Source organism: Rissa tridactyla, chromosome 18, assembly GCF_028500815.1.
Source record: "Rissa tridactyla isolate bRisTri1 chromosome 18, bRisTri1.patW.cur.20221130, whole genome shotgun sequence".
Taxonomy (NCBI): Eukaryota; Metazoa; Chordata; class Aves; order Charadriiformes; family Laridae; genus Rissa; species Rissa tridactyla.
The window spans coordinates 3,564,244-3,580,700 of record NC_071483.1 but is presented as its reverse complement, the minus strand read 5'-3'; the positions used below and the strand labels follow the sequence as shown (position 1 = coordinate 3,580,700).

General features: G+C 48.0%; 1 protein-coding gene across 6 annotated transcripts; it reads left to right on the top strand.

Annotated features, from left to right (window-relative positions):
* Positions 1–338: 338 nt before the first annotated feature.
* STPG1 (sperm tail PG-rich repeat containing 1) lies at positions 339–15,033 on the top strand. 6 transcript variants are annotated; one of them, XM_054224008.1, is made up of 6 exons: positions 339–493; positions 622–1,865; positions 5,193–5,471; positions 9,658–9,823; positions 11,538–11,619; positions 14,200–15,033. In XM_054224008.1, exons 3-6 carry the CDS (start codon positions 5,447–5,449, stop codon positions 14,347–14,349), a joined length of 423 nt encoding a protein of 140 aa, XP_054079983.1. In that variant the 5' UTR covers positions 339–493; positions 622–1,865; positions 5,193–5,446; the 3' UTR covers positions 14,350–15,033. The 6 variants fall into 6 exon arrangements, 3 of the variants coding, with proteins under 3 accessions (XP_054079983.1, XP_054079984.1, XP_054079985.1); XR_008469804.1 differs by lacking the exon at positions 5,193–5,471 and having other exon boundaries at positions 339–723; positions 1,762–1,865; positions 11,278–11,619; XM_054224009.1 differs by having other exon boundaries at positions 339–802; positions 5,348–5,471.
* The last annotated feature ends 1,424 nt before the right edge of the window (positions 15,034–16,457 follow it).

The following is a 16,457-nucleotide window of genomic DNA, read 5'->3' as shown; positions in this document are numbered from 1 at the left end:
CAAGGAGGCACCTCCGACCCACCTTAACCAACGGCGCGCATGGCGGCTCTAAGAGCTCGCCTATGATTGGGTGCCTGCCGGAGGGCGCAAAGTAACCAGCGCAGTGATTGGAGGAGAGCTGGGTCGGCCGTTGTCTCGGCAACCAGGTGCACGCGTTCCCTCAGCCGGCTGTGGCGCCGAGGGCCGGAGCCTCCCGAGGCTCAGGGGCAGCGGTAGGTACGGGCCGCACCCGGCCGCCTCACCGGGGGGGCGGGGGTGCCCCCCCCTCACCCGCTCCGGTACCCGCCATTCCCAGCGTGCACCGCGCGGGCGGCGAACGTTACGTTGGTTCCGGTAGCTCCACAGCGGGCATTTCCTCAGGCCGCTGCTCTGCTCCCCGCCCCTGAACGGTCCTTGGCGCGGGCGGCAGTCGCTGGAGCGGCTCGTTGAATGGAGAAAACAAAGGTTATAGCTGACCCGTTACATCTGTAGAAAACCAACCCGGCCCTTCCAGGTGCTGTCCGTCCGCTGCACGTTAACGGTTCCGACTGATTCGTTTTAGAAACAAAATGGTGGGGCTACACAGAGTGGATGCGCTGGCTGCGCGGTAGCTCTGTAACATGGGCGCCTGCCTTTCCGCAGGTACTCATGGATCTTCTGGAGCACGAGGAACATCAAGCAGAAAAGCACCGCTCGGTAACCACGTAGTGAACAGGAACAGCACTTAAAACAGTCGTTTCACAGGTGAAGAAGGAAAACCCCAACCATGCAAAAGTTTTTCCTTAAAAGTACAGCAAGGACTCATTAATGAAACCAATCAATAGTAAGTGGTACCCAGAACAATTTATGTCCACAGACTGTTAGTGATGTTCCAGGTCCACAATTGCTCTGCTTGGGGGCAAACCAGCACAAGGGACTAAGAAATGCTATCGGATCGTAACCTTCCAGTTGCCGTGTGCTTTGCAAGGCAGTGGAAAGTTTGCTGTTCGCTCCCTTGCAGCACTGACCACCTCCTTGTGCTGTACACCGCCCCTGTAAGAGCCCTCTCCCTAGCAATTACTCAGACCTTTTCCCTCCACTAACCTTCCCTCTAGTTGCAGAGCTTGTCTTAAGACCTGTACTACCCTTGGTCAGAAGCACACTTACATTTTCAGTGACCTTATCTTGAAACTTGCCTAATCCAGCACTCGTGCAGCTCTGTGACAGGTAGTACTAATGCCAGAGCTTGAATAGATGAGGCATCCGTGTTTTTGTCACGATACATCTGCAAGAGACCATGCATTTTGAGAAATGGTAGTAGCTTCCACCTCACCATCTCTTGTCAGTGCCAAGACAAGACGTTTGATTCCAGGCCTGCGAAGCGCAGCGCTTTGTGGGTGACACTGGGCAGCTTAGCATCCAATTTTGGCAGGAGCCGGGGCACTCAGCGTCTTTCCTCAGATTTTCAGTTCAGAGAGGGTCAGTCTGGTGAAGGAAGTTGTTAAGAGGCCTGACTCAGTAAATGAGGACAATCTGCAAAAGCGATTTAACAGCACTGAGTCACCCTTAAAGCCCATTCATCAACAGTTGTGCTTCGAAGTGCATTTTTTCCCCTTTGCTTCTTAAATAAAACAGGGAAATTAAATGCAGAAGTGACTGCTGATTTCTTGACTTGAATACTGCATTTATGTTAAATTTGCCTTTAACTTACACATCCTTTTTAAAATGAGAGCTGGAGTTGTAGTTCCATGTTTCCTGTAACTCCATATTCAGAATTTTGTTATCATTGGCTGTTCCTTTTAGGTTTCAAGATTTCCTCCAGCCCTTATAAATACCACAGGAAAGTAATCTCAAACTCAGAAAAAAAGGGATTTAATTCTCAGTCAAAGAGATTTCAGTATAACCAAGTGAGTAACAAAAATGTTTGAAGTTTATGTCTTTGTTTCAAATTTCTTTGCAATTTATAATGATCCTGTCTTGTAACGAGAATAGCAACTAAGTTTAGATCAAGGTTGTTAAATTAGCTTTGTAATCACAACTGATAACAGGATGAGAAAAAATGGTAAAGCAATATTATTGGGTTAAACCTTGAAATTACTCCACAAACAGCGCCCTCGTCTGTACCGTCCCCCCATCTCTCACCCACCTATCTTTGGCCCTGGTCCCATTTCCAATCTTCTTGAGCTCCCCAGGACACACAAATATCTATTGCATTTCTTCTGCAATTCAGGAGCAAATTCAGAGAAATCAGTGCTGTTAATGGTTGTGCAGTGATAGCACAAGATGACCCCTCTTATCTTTTGCTATTCTTCAGCCTGATCCTTCCCTGATTTGTAGGAATGACCTTGGTAGTTCTGTTATCTGTCCAGCAGAGGGAAGCAGAAAGATATTTTCACCGTACTGTTTTCCCAGCCTGAGCGCTGCCGGGTTTCTTTTCAAGTCCAGCCAACGCTCACAGGTGCCAAGGGCCTCCTGGGCTTTCTGGATTCAGCTTTCAAGCTACTTCCTCTGCTGGTGGAAAGAGGATGCCCATGGCCCCTGCTGACAGTCTCCTGCTGTCTGGTGATTACGCAGCAACACCAGAACTCTGAAAATTAAGTATATCAAGAATTTCTAAAACTTTGTGTGCCGGGTATGTAAAGTAGGTAAATCAAGGAAGTATTTGGCATCTTCCCTCTTTCTTCTTCTGCCTTTGGCATCTTCTCTTTCTTCTCCTTCCTTTGATCTCTTCCTCCTTGCTTGTCTCTCCCATCTCAGTGATATCAGGAGCGTATTATCTCAGGATTGAATAACAGCAATCAAGGACGTAAAGGACAAAAGATGAGGGAAAATGATCAAGGTAGAGAAGTTGCTTAAATGTCTTCTGTAGGCGCCATCAGTCTGTCTGGTCAGCTTCCAGGAGTTCCAGATGACCTGATGCTAAGTTCTGACTAAAAGAGAAGAGGCAGAGTCTTAAGGTAGCTTCACAAAGCACTCCCTTCCCTTTGAGAATTTCCTGCTTGAAGGGCAGAGCGGGCAGGAAGCCAAACCACAAGCTACACAAGGGCTTGGCTGATTCTTTCTTAAGTTTTATCCCTAGAGAAAAGTTACTGCACCAGGTAGGGGAGGGAAAGCATTAGATCCATTAACACCAGACCATTTGGGGGCTGCTGACTTAGTTTCCTCCACCAAAAGCACTTGACTCTGTCCTCTTCAGCACAAACCATTTTGGAGCGCATTCCTTTAGCAGGGTAGTCAGGGATAAATGCCAGTACATGAAGTTTACCCACTTGTAATTTAGGCAACGTGAAGAGCTTATTTGCCTCTTACTGCCTGACCTAGAATACCTAACAGGTGAGTTGACCCACTTTTGTAACTCTGCCAGTTTACCACTGTCTTCACACATCCCTACGGGTACCAGAACGCTGGAGTTTGCAAGGTATTTCTGTGGGACTTACCTCTCACTCAGCGCCCCCTTAGATTACCAGAATACGACTCAAAGCATTCCAAGGGCACAGAGGTTTGCAGTCACTTTAGCAGGAGGTAAATTTCCAAGGGCGTGGAGATGTCTAATCTCCAATTACTTTCAACAACACTGAGGTGATGATGGGCATGCCAAGCCCAGAGCTGGGTGCATCGGACGGGAGAAGGGCTCTGTAGCTCTTTCCCTGACACGTGCTATCCTGGAAGGTGCTAATCAAGAACGTGCTACCAGAGTAGTAACTCCCCTTTATGGGGCAGGGCTTAGCGTGGGACTCCATCCAAGCCTCAGCAGGCTGGTCAGCAGGAGAAACCAAGCCTGGGCAACACCAGGGAATGAAGCTTGCAGATGCAGTTTTTTATCAGCTGCTTTGGAAACCTGCTGCAATTTTAATAGCCAGTTCTAGCAAATTGGACCAATCTTGCTTTCCTCAGCACAACCCTCTTGTCCATGGAGAACAGGTTGGAGAACCTCAGGCACGTGGCAGGGCTTCCACATGGCAGGGCCATGTGGAGATGCAAGTCGAAGACCAGACCAAAGCAGTGTCTGTTCTGCGTCTAGTTCTGGGGGTTGATAAAAAATAGCTAGCTCAGGATCCCCGCCTGCTCCATGTGGACAAGCCCTCAGACCACATCTTCAGAAATCTCCGCCTGTAAGTTTGGCATCCCAGGAGTTCAGCCCCATCACAGGGGCTGAACTGAAACACTGCGTAAGTCAGAGCAGCTTTGCTGAAATTCCCAGAGTTGCATCACATAACTCAGCTTTTGGGTTGTCCCAGAGCATTTCCCTACAAAGAAAAAAAATGTGGAAAAGATTATTTGTGACCATCTGCTTTATAACTCGGGTGGCATTTTTATGAGGAAGGCCAAATCCGCAAGGATTACATGTGCAAATCACAAGAACTGGAAACCTGGGCTGTGATTCCTTGCAGTGCTCTTCCACTTTTAATGGAAGCGGCACATGTTTGGGTTTTATTATTTTTAGCACTGTAGTAGCACTATTACACTTGTCGCATGTAGCAAGAAACAGCTCAGCTGCAGTAGAAAAACAGACTGGTGATTTGCCCGTGATCTCACTGTAAATCAACAGCGTCTTCTCCAGCAGACAACTCTGCCTGCCCATTCCCATCTATTCTTCCCTTTAGTCTACTCTTTTGCAAGACCAAGCAGAGCAAGAGCCTCCATTCTTCTCCCCGCCATTCACGGTTGTTTCTTAAGGGGGAGCGAGTCCTTCCAGGGTTGCTGCTGCTGTGTGGCCACCAGCACAGGTCCTGTCTGGATGGTGGGTTTTAATCAACCATATACTCGCCCCGTGGAGGCTTCCATTTCCCCACCTTTAACCTTGAACCTGCTCCTTCTTGATCCTGTAAAAACGTCTACACAATCAAATCCATTCATTCAGCCTTGTGTCTTTGCATGAGTGGAATAATGCCTGAGCTGTGGTCTTTTCACCTCTCAGCTCCACATTGCTTTGTTCTTCAATCCCAAGCATCCCATGCTCTTTTGCTCACTGTTATACCTGCGCTATTTTCTGGGGGACATCTGATCATTGTCTGATTCCAGCTCTGAACTCATCAGAATAGGAACTAAGTAATTTCCAGGCACTTCCAGAATGTTTTCCATTGGTAACAGGCAGACAACACAATTAATGAAGTTCACATAGTGGTAGAATTCTCTCAAAGATCAGGAACTTCAGCTCTTTCCATCCTAAATACTGGAATCATTTCACATTTATGTTAGTACAAAGCTATTCCTTTCGTCTTTTATGCTCCTAGATCTCCCAAATCCCACCTTTTTTCCTGGATTTCCTGGGATACAGAAGTAGGTCGTGCTACCAGGGGCATTCAGCACTTCATGGGATCACACCTGAAAAGCTGGAGGTATCATGTACAACAGAGACAGTTTTTGATTTGTTTGGCTCTATAAATAGAATCCCTCCCAGTCCTCATTTTGAAAAGGGCAGAAAGAGAACAGAGCCAGGAAAGGTGTGGTGACTGCAAGTAACGCATCCTGCCCACATGCTGAATTAATGAAGTCCGACTCAGAAGTTACAGGTGAGATTTTCAATTTGCTGCGGCTCCCAGTCTATACAAATTGCCATGTAGACAGTAGAGAAATTTGATTTTTCTCATACTCAGAAATATTCAGGTTTTCCATGCAACAGGAGACTTGCTTTAAAGGATTATAATTTTGAAACAATGAAGACATCTACCTTAATGCACAATTACAATTAAAGTGTAGAATTTGGGGGTGTAAGTGATGGCTTGGAAAATGATACAGGAAACACAATAATACCATCATTTATGCTGCTGGTACACCTTCAGCTGGAACATTATGTTTAGTTCTGGCCACTCTGACTCTAAAAAAAGGCTACGGCAGAAATAAATGCAATTTAGAAATGAGAGCTATGACCATTAGAGTCCCAGTAAAAACTGAACATGCTGAAGATGTTTAATTTCGAGAGAAGGCAAATAAGATGGCTTGAAATGTATGTGAGATAGATAATTAAGAAAAATGAAATAGCGAGCTTCTCCCATATCATATAAACCAGAAGAATATCAGCATAAACTTAAAACCCAATAAATTTAAACTTGAAAGAAGGAAGTAATTGTACAAATAGCGTTTGTTCTCCATTTGTAAACTGGGATGGCAATTTACCATTAAAGCTGTTTGGAGCAACAGATGTACAAATAAAAAAAAAAAATAATTAATGGTAGTTCATTTGTGGAACTCGCAGCAATAAGGGCCAGTAAGACCAATTGTAAGCGAGGTTTAAAAGTTGTTTAGATACATATGGACTGTACGGACCATTGCTCTGTTCCATCATCGCTGTTCTCAGAGTTATTCCTAAAAGAATTGGTTGTGTTTTCCCTGACCCTGGGACTGCAGCAACCCCTGTCCTTGATACCGAAAGACCCCATATCATCTCATGAGTTTTCATCCCAGAAATCCAGCCTGCCTTGGTTGGTTAGAGGGAACTTCTGCCCAGAAGCTCAAGGCAGGTGAATGTTACATCTCTAACAGGTACTGGCTTTTGAGGTTCAACCTCAGAGCCGGGAATCAGGTCTGCGTACGTACAACTGATGTAATTGACTGTGCCCTTCCACTTGCTGTGGAGCCGTGCCAGTTTGTATCAGCCGAGGACCTAGCCGTCAGGTTCAATTCCTCAACCTCCTGCTGATTCACCCTTGTGTAAGTCACTTAACTGTTCTCTGCCTGATGCTCCCCACCCATGCCATGGTGACCAGGCTTCTCCGGGGTGTTGTAAGCTTTAGTCCACAGGAATTCAGAATGTTTTCAGATATGGAAGATATTAACAAAACACAAAGTGTTATTAACAATTATCAGATAGTTTATAATAATATACGCGCTGCTAATGGACTTTTCTGTCCCTTCAATGGTATCTTGCTATAGCTGTGATTACTTTTGGATTGTTTTGTTATTCTTTAGAGAGAGTTTTTGTCTTTTTCTGCACAGCACATCTGCATTGCAGCCATTTCCTAGTGAGCCATCCCCTTTTAAACTGCACTTTAATGCAAGATACATCCACTGCGCGGTGAGGCAGAGCATGTTGACACTTTACAGTACTTGATGACTTTGCGTAGCTGTTTGAGACAGAATGAAGACGACACAATTTAATAAGCTTAATAAGTTGCCACTCATCATCTGAGACATCTTAACTGGCTGCATGCGTGTTCTTGAAGCAATTCATGCTTTTATAAAGTAATTTGATATAGTTTAAACATCAGCAAAGGTCTTTTAAACAAACACGTCTTACCTCACAATTTGGGTGTGCAAAGAGCACAGTACAGAGTTACCGAGACTCAGCTGACGTGGGGTAATCGTGTTCGCTCACACAACCTATACGCTAAGACTGTGAACTTTCTTATAATGACTCACTCCGACTGCGGATCTGCCCCAGCATGTTCCAAGTTGATTAAACTAGTTTGCAGGCCATAATTATTTTCTATATCATACTATAATGGATTCGCATCATATTATTTTTAACATTGTAAGAATTTGCTTCTGGGAACGGCCTTCTTGAATTAATCACTGACTCATGATTTACTGTAGGAGATAATATCTAACCTACAAGAGGCAGAACAGGAAACGATCTATTTAAAAGATGGCAGTGTCTGATAATTTATGACTATAGACAAAGAGACATCTGAGAAAAAAAATGAAGGCCAGATCCTGCAGTCTTTACGTGGTCAGTGCTCTCACACAGGCAAAAAGGAACTTTTGTCTAGTAACTGGAGGATCTGCTTATGAAGCAGTGACAGCTGAAAGTTGATGAATATTGGAGAAAAACTGAGCGAGAAACAAGAAAACAGTGTCCCAAGCTGTCCTCAAACAAAACCAAACCCTATATTAAAATAAAGCCAGTTAAACATCATGATTATTGTAGGCATTTCGCTAGCCGAATATAGAATCACAGAATGGTTCGGGTTGGAAGGGACCTTAAAGATCATCCAGTGCCTGGGCAGGGACACCTCCCACCAGACCAGGTTGCTTCAAGCCCTGTCCAGCCTGGCCTTGAACCCCTCCAGGGATGGGGCAATACATGAAAAAAAAAAATCAGGGAAAAAGCATCAGCCTTCTTGTGTTTAAGTCTTTTATGCAGGTTCCTTGCGACCTCCTCACTCTTGTGCATGAACTGGACCCCTCCACTTACACCAGTGAATTAGCCTTGACTGTTAGATGTTTTCTCTAACTACAGCACCAGGGCAGTGACTGCAGCAGGTGGCTGAGCACTCCACAAGAGCAGGGTGACCTGCTCCCCCAGGGACTTTTGGCACGTCTGTCCAAGTCAATTATCTCGGGGACCGCTAGCAGCGTAACAACAGCGCAGCACACTGAGCTTGGTACAAGCTGCAGGAGGGCGCAAACACTCCAGCAGTTATCTGCAGGCTTGAAGGGACTGAAATACAGATTCTTCAAGTCATCCTTAGCTCAAAGGCACCAGCCCACCCCGCAGTCCCAGCAGCGACAGCCGCAGAGACATCCCATTTCCTCTGTAGCCCTTTCCAGGAGCCCCTTTGCAGATGCCCCTTTGGTGTCTTGGCAGCACCATCTCAAATTCTGTGCTCAGTCGGTGACTTGAACCAAACCGGACACTTAGAGCTGACATCGCAGAAGTCAGCAGTTAAACACACAAAGCCACATTTTCTGCAAGGGTTTCAAATCCTCGGCGTCTGTGTAAATGCAACCTTTACCTGCTGGGCAGTCACAAAGAGACCTACCTACAATTGGTAAGCACTCTCAGATTTCGGCCCTAATACTGCCTACAGCTCTATCATTAGAACCACTCACAATGGAGACAACTGGATTTTAAATGTGGGTTTTCCTTTGTTGGTAATTACCCACAGGTAAAGTCAATTCAAAGGCATTCACAAGCCCTTTTTCTTTTTCCGAAACAGACCTCTATGGATTTCTGCAAGCAAAGCAACAACGTTTCTGGCCAGACAGTGTTTGTGTCCAAAACCACAAGAGGATTAAATTCGGAAAAAATTGGAAAATGGCCTTCTCCACATAGGCGAGCCTTGAGCTGGGCGGAAAGATGTTGCTGATGATTTTGGTTCTGATTCTCCAGGGTGCAGAGCACCGTCACGCACAAATTCAGGTCACTCAGAGCTTCTTAAGGCCTGTTAGATTTAACCAGGTGTCAGGACACCAGTGAGTCTCCCTTCCAAGAGCTGTGGGTAGGTCCCTTTGAACCTCTGCTGAGACAACCATCCAGAAACCATCCTGACAGTTTTGAGTAGCCGTAAGGAATCACTAAAACACCACACAGTGCAGTGTGAGTGCCAGAGGCCTCAGGAGAAGCCACATTAGTGCATAATGTACCAAGCTCCACAGTATTTAAGCTGGAAAAGAAGTCTACTGGCCCATTGCCCGGTGAGTTTTGCGACCTGGAGTGTGAGGGCAGGTAGCTTTGTAGCTTATCTTACAAGTTATGCCACGTGTGAGTTCTCCTGTTTGTTTGTTTCTCTAAAATTGCTAGTATCTCCACTAGTTCCTATGCTCAGGACAAAGTTTAGTGTTGCCTTATCAGTGTCCCTCGAAATAAGCTCTGCCCAGGACAGGGCTTTTTAAATCCAGAAGCGATTTCCCCACGCAGTCCTGTTATACCGGTTCTTTTTCCTTCTATTACATTCACTGACTGATGCACTCTCTTTCCTCAGTGCCACCGTTGTGGCCTTGTTTGCTATTTACATCCCTTTCCTGTTTGTCTTGTAGGTCACTACAACATCAGCGATTCCCTCATCGCGGTGTCTCCCAAGGGTATAACCTCCTGCTTCAAGTCAAAGACCTCCCACCTAACGTGGATGGACAGATTTACTCCAGAGCCTGCAACCTGTCAGCCACATAAACCTACCAAGGGAGCAAAGAAAACTCCTTTCAGGTAAGTCCAGCCTGGAAGACACGCCACTTTCATGGGACAGAGGAAAATACGTCAGACAGCAGAGTGACCCCGCAGTGTCCCACTGTATCTCCTGGTCCAACGTGGCCAGTTATTGCCACAGGTTTAGGGGAACTGGCTCAGAGGTGGAAGTGTTACAGTGCACTGCCTTGGAGGGGAGTGTGGGTTGATAACACCCTGGAGCAGTGTATCAGAGGTACCTTTATCAGATGATCTCTCAGACATTTACAAACAGTAATTAAATACTGCACCACCCTTATGATGTAGGGGTAATTTCTTATCCCCATTTTACAGAGTAAGAAGCCAGAGCACACATGACCTGGAAAAAAGATGCCTCACATCCCAGGAAGAGGTTTTCAGCACTAGGCTGTGTTTCTTTTGCGTTGCCAATGCCTAATCTCACCCCCAGAGAACACACTGGGCTTAGAGAGTCAAATCTGGGAACCACTGGGCAGGAACGGTGGGACGTGGTCGTGGCTGCCCGGCAGCTCAAGGAACCTGATGGGTAAAGCATGGGCATTTCCTCAGCCCCTGCTAAGGCTGGGAATTAGAGCTGGAAAGAGCCTTTTAAAACTTTCAAGTACTTCCTTCAAGACGGAACTGCCATTCCCATGTATTCCATCCTACCGCTTATTTCAGAGAAATTAAAAGGCATGAAAGGAAACTCCCTTTTCCCAAGCCCTCCTCCCCCTTGGTATCCTTATGGGAGGACAAATAAATCTGTCTATCAGCAAATTGTTCAAGTAAATTTATTGTCACCACGCAGTGACGTTGCCTGGCCTAAGATTAAGATCAACAATAAATTCCTGGCCATGGAAAAGAATGAGAACATGAGAAAGCCCACGGCTGTCCTTACCCAACAGGTGTATCTTTACTACATCTCTCAGCAGTTGTATCTTATAACAGGGGTTTTGTAAAAAGAGTGGGAAGCTGTAGGCTGGGAGGGAAGCAATGCCAAGCAGCCTTTGATAAGGACAGAGGGATAGAGGAAAAGGCAAATTAAATATGAGGAGAGAAGATCGCCAGTCTGTGTTATCAGAAAACAGAAAAACACTCCACACCCAACTGCCGGCATTAGAGCCTGCTCCCTCTCCCGTTTCAGTCAGCGGGAGAGAATGGGAGGAACTCCCAGTTGGAGTCATTTGGCATCTCTGTCTTGGGTTCAGTGCTATCTCACTCTGGAGTAGCTGAGCAGCCGGGTCTCTACAGAGGCTGGACCACTGGGAAGTCTTTGTATTTTACGATAAACAAAGCGGGCTGTCTATAGCATTGAAATTGAACCCTTTTCCCCCCGGATCATTTCCCAGAGATTTTAGCTTAGGATGATAAAGCATCCACCTCCCCAGGGCACTTAACAAAATCCACAGCTTTTGTTTCCAGACATAAAACCCCATAAGTTTGGGACAAGTTCCTCAAATGTCTCTTTCTCCTGACAGGCAGAAATTCTGCTTGACTCTCTCTGCTCCAGCGACCCCTTGCAAAGACCCTCCTTCACCCCGGCAGAACGACCTTGCGGATTACAAAGGGTGTCCAAAGCAGGACTGCTCAAGAGCTGACACAGGGTGATGGACGGGGAACAGATCACAGGAAAGGTTCCCTGGGCCAGGAAAAAATACAAATTGTTCTGAAGTACTTCTCACGACTAGAGATAGCAAAACACAGATGTGACTAAACAGCTCTACTGCCCGCTCAACAGGAAAAAAAATGAAGCTCAGAAATTAGGAGAGCTCACCTGCAAAGGCCTGCGGACACCTGAAGACACACAGCATTTCCAAAAGGTACTTAACTCAGTAGCACGTGGCGTGTAGGACCCCTTGTGAACGGGGGGCAGTAGGTTTATGACGAGCACCAAATGTCTAAATCCTTATAAGATCAGAGCTTAGCATCTCCTGACACCTTCAGATGGTCTGCTCTCATCCAAAGGGCCACACAGCAGCAACGTGGCAGAAGCAGCACTAGAGTCCTGACTTCTTTATCCAACTTGTTCATCCATATTTTACAATATTATTTTTAAAGGCAAGATTCAAAAAGCATGTTTGCAATGTAAAGGCCATTAAAGCATCACTGACTGTCAGGGCATTTGACAAACAGGTTCTGTGAGTTCTGGTGCATGTGTAAAACTAACACATAATTCTGGCTGTTGGTACAACAGACGTTTCACCTGCAATATTTCTCTGTTTGATTGGAAGAGAAGAGCACTTGCAGGGAGAGAAGAGGTTTAAAAAAACATGCCTTCTCAGAGTAGCGAGAGGCTCTGTGCCCCAGCTGGAGAGCAGCAGCACAGAGCACCTCAGCACAGCCTCCTTGGTTTCATACCCCCCTGGCTGTTCCATCCTCCACAGGCTTCCCTGGAGCTTTCCTGATGTAAAGCTGAGTAAAATGGGAGAAGAAACATCCTGCAGCTTGTAATCAGGAAATGCCTGGGGAAGCGGGAGGAGGGACGCACCCTCAGTGAGGAACGGGTTAAACACACCACCCTGACTTACAGCCAGGCCACCAGTCCCTCCAGCCAGGACCAGTGGGCAACTGCCGCAGCCCTGCAGGTAACGCTCACTGCTCGAGCTGTTCCTCGGCAGCAAAGGGCCAGCTCACACGGGGAACAGTACGGAATTGTCACCCTGACATGGGCATTGGTAGGAGAGAGGCAGAGACAGGGACAGACCCTGCTGCAGACTCCTCGCATTGAGCGTTTCTTTCCCGCGCAGACACAGAGTGCGTCATGGTCCAGAGGCAGAGCTCAGCTCAGCCTGGGCGGATCATGTCCCTCCTTGGCCTTTGGCTAATTGTTGCCAGGCACAAGTAACATTATTTTTTCGGTCAGTCAGACGCATATTCCTTGCCCTGTTTATTTCTTCTAAGGTTTGTAAGTCCTTCTGGGAGGTTACTGAAGGGCTGGACAGGCAGGCAATAGCGATACTGCTATTATTTCTAATGTCTGAACTCACCCAGCTGTGGATTTTATACCAGCGAGAGAACACGCTGGTGCCGTTAGTGTCTCCAGAGCCCTCATGGCACCACAACTCAGGTAATGGGCTTTTCTGGAGCCGTGTCCAGATCGTATCCTGGACTTGCAACGTGCTGCATCAACACGTCGGCTCCCCAGAGCTGTTCTGCTGACTAAGCTGGGACGAGATCCCCAGCCAATGTAAATTGGCCCGTTTCAGTCAAAGGAGCAGAGCTAGGCCCGTTTATTCATGCTGAAGAGCTGGCCCACAGTTGTTAAGGACGGTTACCAGATTAATTAGAGAGGAAGGGAATGGGCTAGAAATACCTTCTGCAGATGATGGAGAAATGCCATCTTTCATTTTCATCAATCTTTTGTACCAATTTGATTAGAAACCCATGCAATACTATGTCAGTGCATGAAAAGGACAAGGGGACACCATGGCCACAGTCATAGCCAGCCACGCAGCCTTTACTCCGTCACTAGAAAAAAACCCACATCTCCTTCCCACTCTAGCCTGAAAAGAGGGGAAGAAAATTCCACTGGATCAAAACAGCTGGTCACGAGATTAGAGGTGACTGGAGCCCTTGCCCACAAGAACACGTACAGAACCCTTCTGTACTATACCACAACGAGCAGAGCTACAGGGGGGCAAAATACTTCACAGTTCGATCAGTCAGTGGCTGATAGGAAGCAGCAGCTTTACTAAAGGTTGGTTATTCAGCAGCTGTTGGTGCCCGGGCTGTTCGGAGCCAGGGTCTCGGTGTTTCCGGGAACTCTGGGCAATCCCTTGCACGGGAGTCACAGTCAAAGGTACACTCGAGACAACCCTCAACATACTAAAGCTAAAGCAAGGTCTGCGTGCACCAAACGTTAGCACTCAACTCTAATTCTATGGCCAAGGACACTTTCCAGATGAAGATACCAGGACATGGACACAGGCTGGGGTTTTAGTACCCATCTCACCCATCAGAACTTTAGTTATACGGATCTAAGGAACTACCTGAGGATGTGGGTGAGAAAGCGGAGCAGAGGGGACCCTCGCTGACTGCGCTAAAGCTTTCCACGCTGCCACACAGATGGCGGCAGAGTTTCGTTCCCCTCTGTCTTTGATCCTCTCCGATACCCAGCCCAGTGCCAGGGCATCTCCAAACACAACGTGTGGGTGTCCTAACAAAACACAGGATGCCGTTTTGCCCTTTATAGTGATGGAGAACCACACCACACAGCGAGATCCTCAGCTGCTTGGTTGATGATGCAAGGGATGAATAAGCATGAATAAAGACATAGAAACTGGGTGTTTGTAGAAGTGAAGAGCAGAGCCCTCCGCCCAGCACTGGGGATACCAGGGCTCTTGCACAACTTGCCTCACATGCTCCATGTTTCTCTTTTTTATGCATCCCTGTCATTGCAGGTGCTTATTCACCCAGAGCGCCCGGGAAGTGCTCCTCCATCTGCAGCTACGGCAGGAAGCGGCTCCCAGCGCTGTGAACAGCAGAACCCGGACACCAGCACAGGGTTCCTCAGACGGGACATCTGTCAAACTCTGCAAAGCACACGCTAACTCACGGTGCACAGTCCTGTCCTCAGCCTGCTGCGGCCGGCTGGCTGATAGCTCAGCAGCTAATTAGCGGCACTTGGTAACGTATATTGGAATCGCAGCTTCACAGGCTGGCGGGGGCCGGAAGGGACCTCTGGGGATCATCTGGTCCAACCCCCTGCCAGAGCAGGGTCACCCAGAGCAGGTGGCACAGGAACGCCTCCAGGTGGGGTTTGGAATATCTCCAGAGAAGGAGACTCCACCACCTCTCTGGGCAGCCTGTGCCAGGGCTCTGCTGCCCTCACAGCAAAGAAGTTTTTCCTCATATTCGGATGGAGCTTCCCGTGTTCCAGTTCATGCCCGTTGCCCCTTGTCCTGTCCCCAGGCACCACTGAGAAGAGCCTGGCCCCGTCCTCTTGCTGCCTGCGCTTTAGATATTGATCAGCATTGATGAGATCCCCTCCTTGTCAGGAAAACAATCATTAACTAAAGTTGATTTGAAAGTTTCTAGTTTTGCAGATGTTGAATAATTAATGCAATTAACGGGCATTGCCAAAAAACTCCTCTTGGTGCTTTCACCTGCCAAACCAAAGAGAAAACAGGTGCTGGGACTGACCATGCCCATAGGAGACATTACCCTGGCGGGGAATCCTTTATCAGGGTAGAAATACGTTAGAAGGGCAGTGTGGGAAAATCCTGTGTCTCTGCTGCCCGCTCGCGAGAGGACGGACACAGGGTTTGTCACACAGCATCAGGCCGTGGCGCAGCAGGAGCCCGGTGCCCGTGCGGAACGCGTGTCGCACCGTGTGCCCGGACACCCTCCGCCGCACACCCGCCAGCTGCATTTCACAAGCCAGTTGAATTGAGCGTTTCTGACCCGAGTCAGCACAAACCAGCTGCCGACCGTCCGGAGCAGACACCGCTCCCGAGGAAGCTGCTCCCATTTGTCAGCGCCAGCCCTTTGCAAAACACAAGTGGGTTCATACTTTCACACGACCTTTGCTCGCTCAGAGGTGAATCGCCTTCATCACTCGTATCTTAATCTTCAAAAGGAACTGGTGGGCTCCGGGCAAAGAGTCAAGAATGCTTTCACATATTTGGGAGCTCTGCTTTACGCAACCTCGCCAGCAACTCGCCTTTGCTGGAAGGGATGAACGATACTGAGCCAGTCAGCAAAACACCCACCTCGGCGGGGGGCGGTGACTCTGTCTGCTCTTACACTGGTGTGAATCAACCTGCGTTGCCCTGCACGCAGCGGAGTTACCGTGATTTCAAACCCGACAAAGTCAGGATTACCCAGAACCTGCACGGAAAAAGCGCCTGGTTCTCTCCTCCATTCCATGAAGAGAGAGGCGGGGGGAAGGCGTTTGCGCAGTGCGGACACACACAGCTCCAGACAGCGCGGTTCTCACCCGGCAAAACTTAGGACAGGTTTGTGGCCAGCATGAAACGGACCACTGTAAAACCCAGCAAAATTCATCATTCTTCTGCTGGGAACCTAATGAGAGATGACTTTTGCTGTCATGAACTAGGAGTAATGCTGCTGGAATCAATGGACTTAGCCTAGCGTAACCGAGAAGAGAATCAGGCAGGTAGCACTGTGCTTACACTGGTAGGAAGTTACACCCAAATCAGACTTTTAGAGCAACGAATTGAGGGATAAGAGGTCACCAAGAGCCCACAACATGAAAAAAAGCTGACAGTTGCCTGCAGCCCTCCCTGCAGAGCCAGCTGCCTCCACGAGCAGGGGTTTCCCCAAGGCCCAGCCTCCGCCACAGCAATGGCCGCTCACGGGGCAGAGCGGTTCCACCGCGCAGAAACCTGGGGCGAGCCACTGGGGGACTCCCAGCTCCCTCCATCTGCGCTTTGTAGCCTTGTGTTGGGGCCTCTCCAGCATTGCGGAGAACATGGTGCTCCCCACAATCCACCCACCCCCTCATCTCTACGGGCGCTGGGTGCTCCAACCTCTGTTCTTACCTGCACCGCTCACACCTGTCCGCGCGGTCAGGCTGAAATTCTGCTGTAGCAGGACTGTAGGCACGGCCTCGCAGAACCAACACTGAATCAGAGAAATCCTGCTGAAGAAGGAGTTTAGGATATGAAGATGAAGGAGTGCAGAGTGCTGGGAGAGA

What these genes read in the sequence shown, in the direction of transcription:
- STPG1 (XM_054224008.1), top strand. Translation starts at nt 5,447, where the DNA reads ATGAAGTCCGACTCAGAAGTTACAG. An exon ending in GCAAAGAAAACTCCTTTCAG is followed by an intron (nt 9,824 to 11,537) that starts GTAAGTCCAGCC and finishes CCCGCTCAACAG; the next exon opens with GAAAAAAAATGAAGCTCAGA. An exon ending in ACACACAGCATTTCCAAAAG is followed by an intron (nt 11,620 to 14,199) that starts GTACTTAACTCA and finishes CTGTCATTGCAG; the next exon opens with GTGCTTATTCACCCAGAGCG.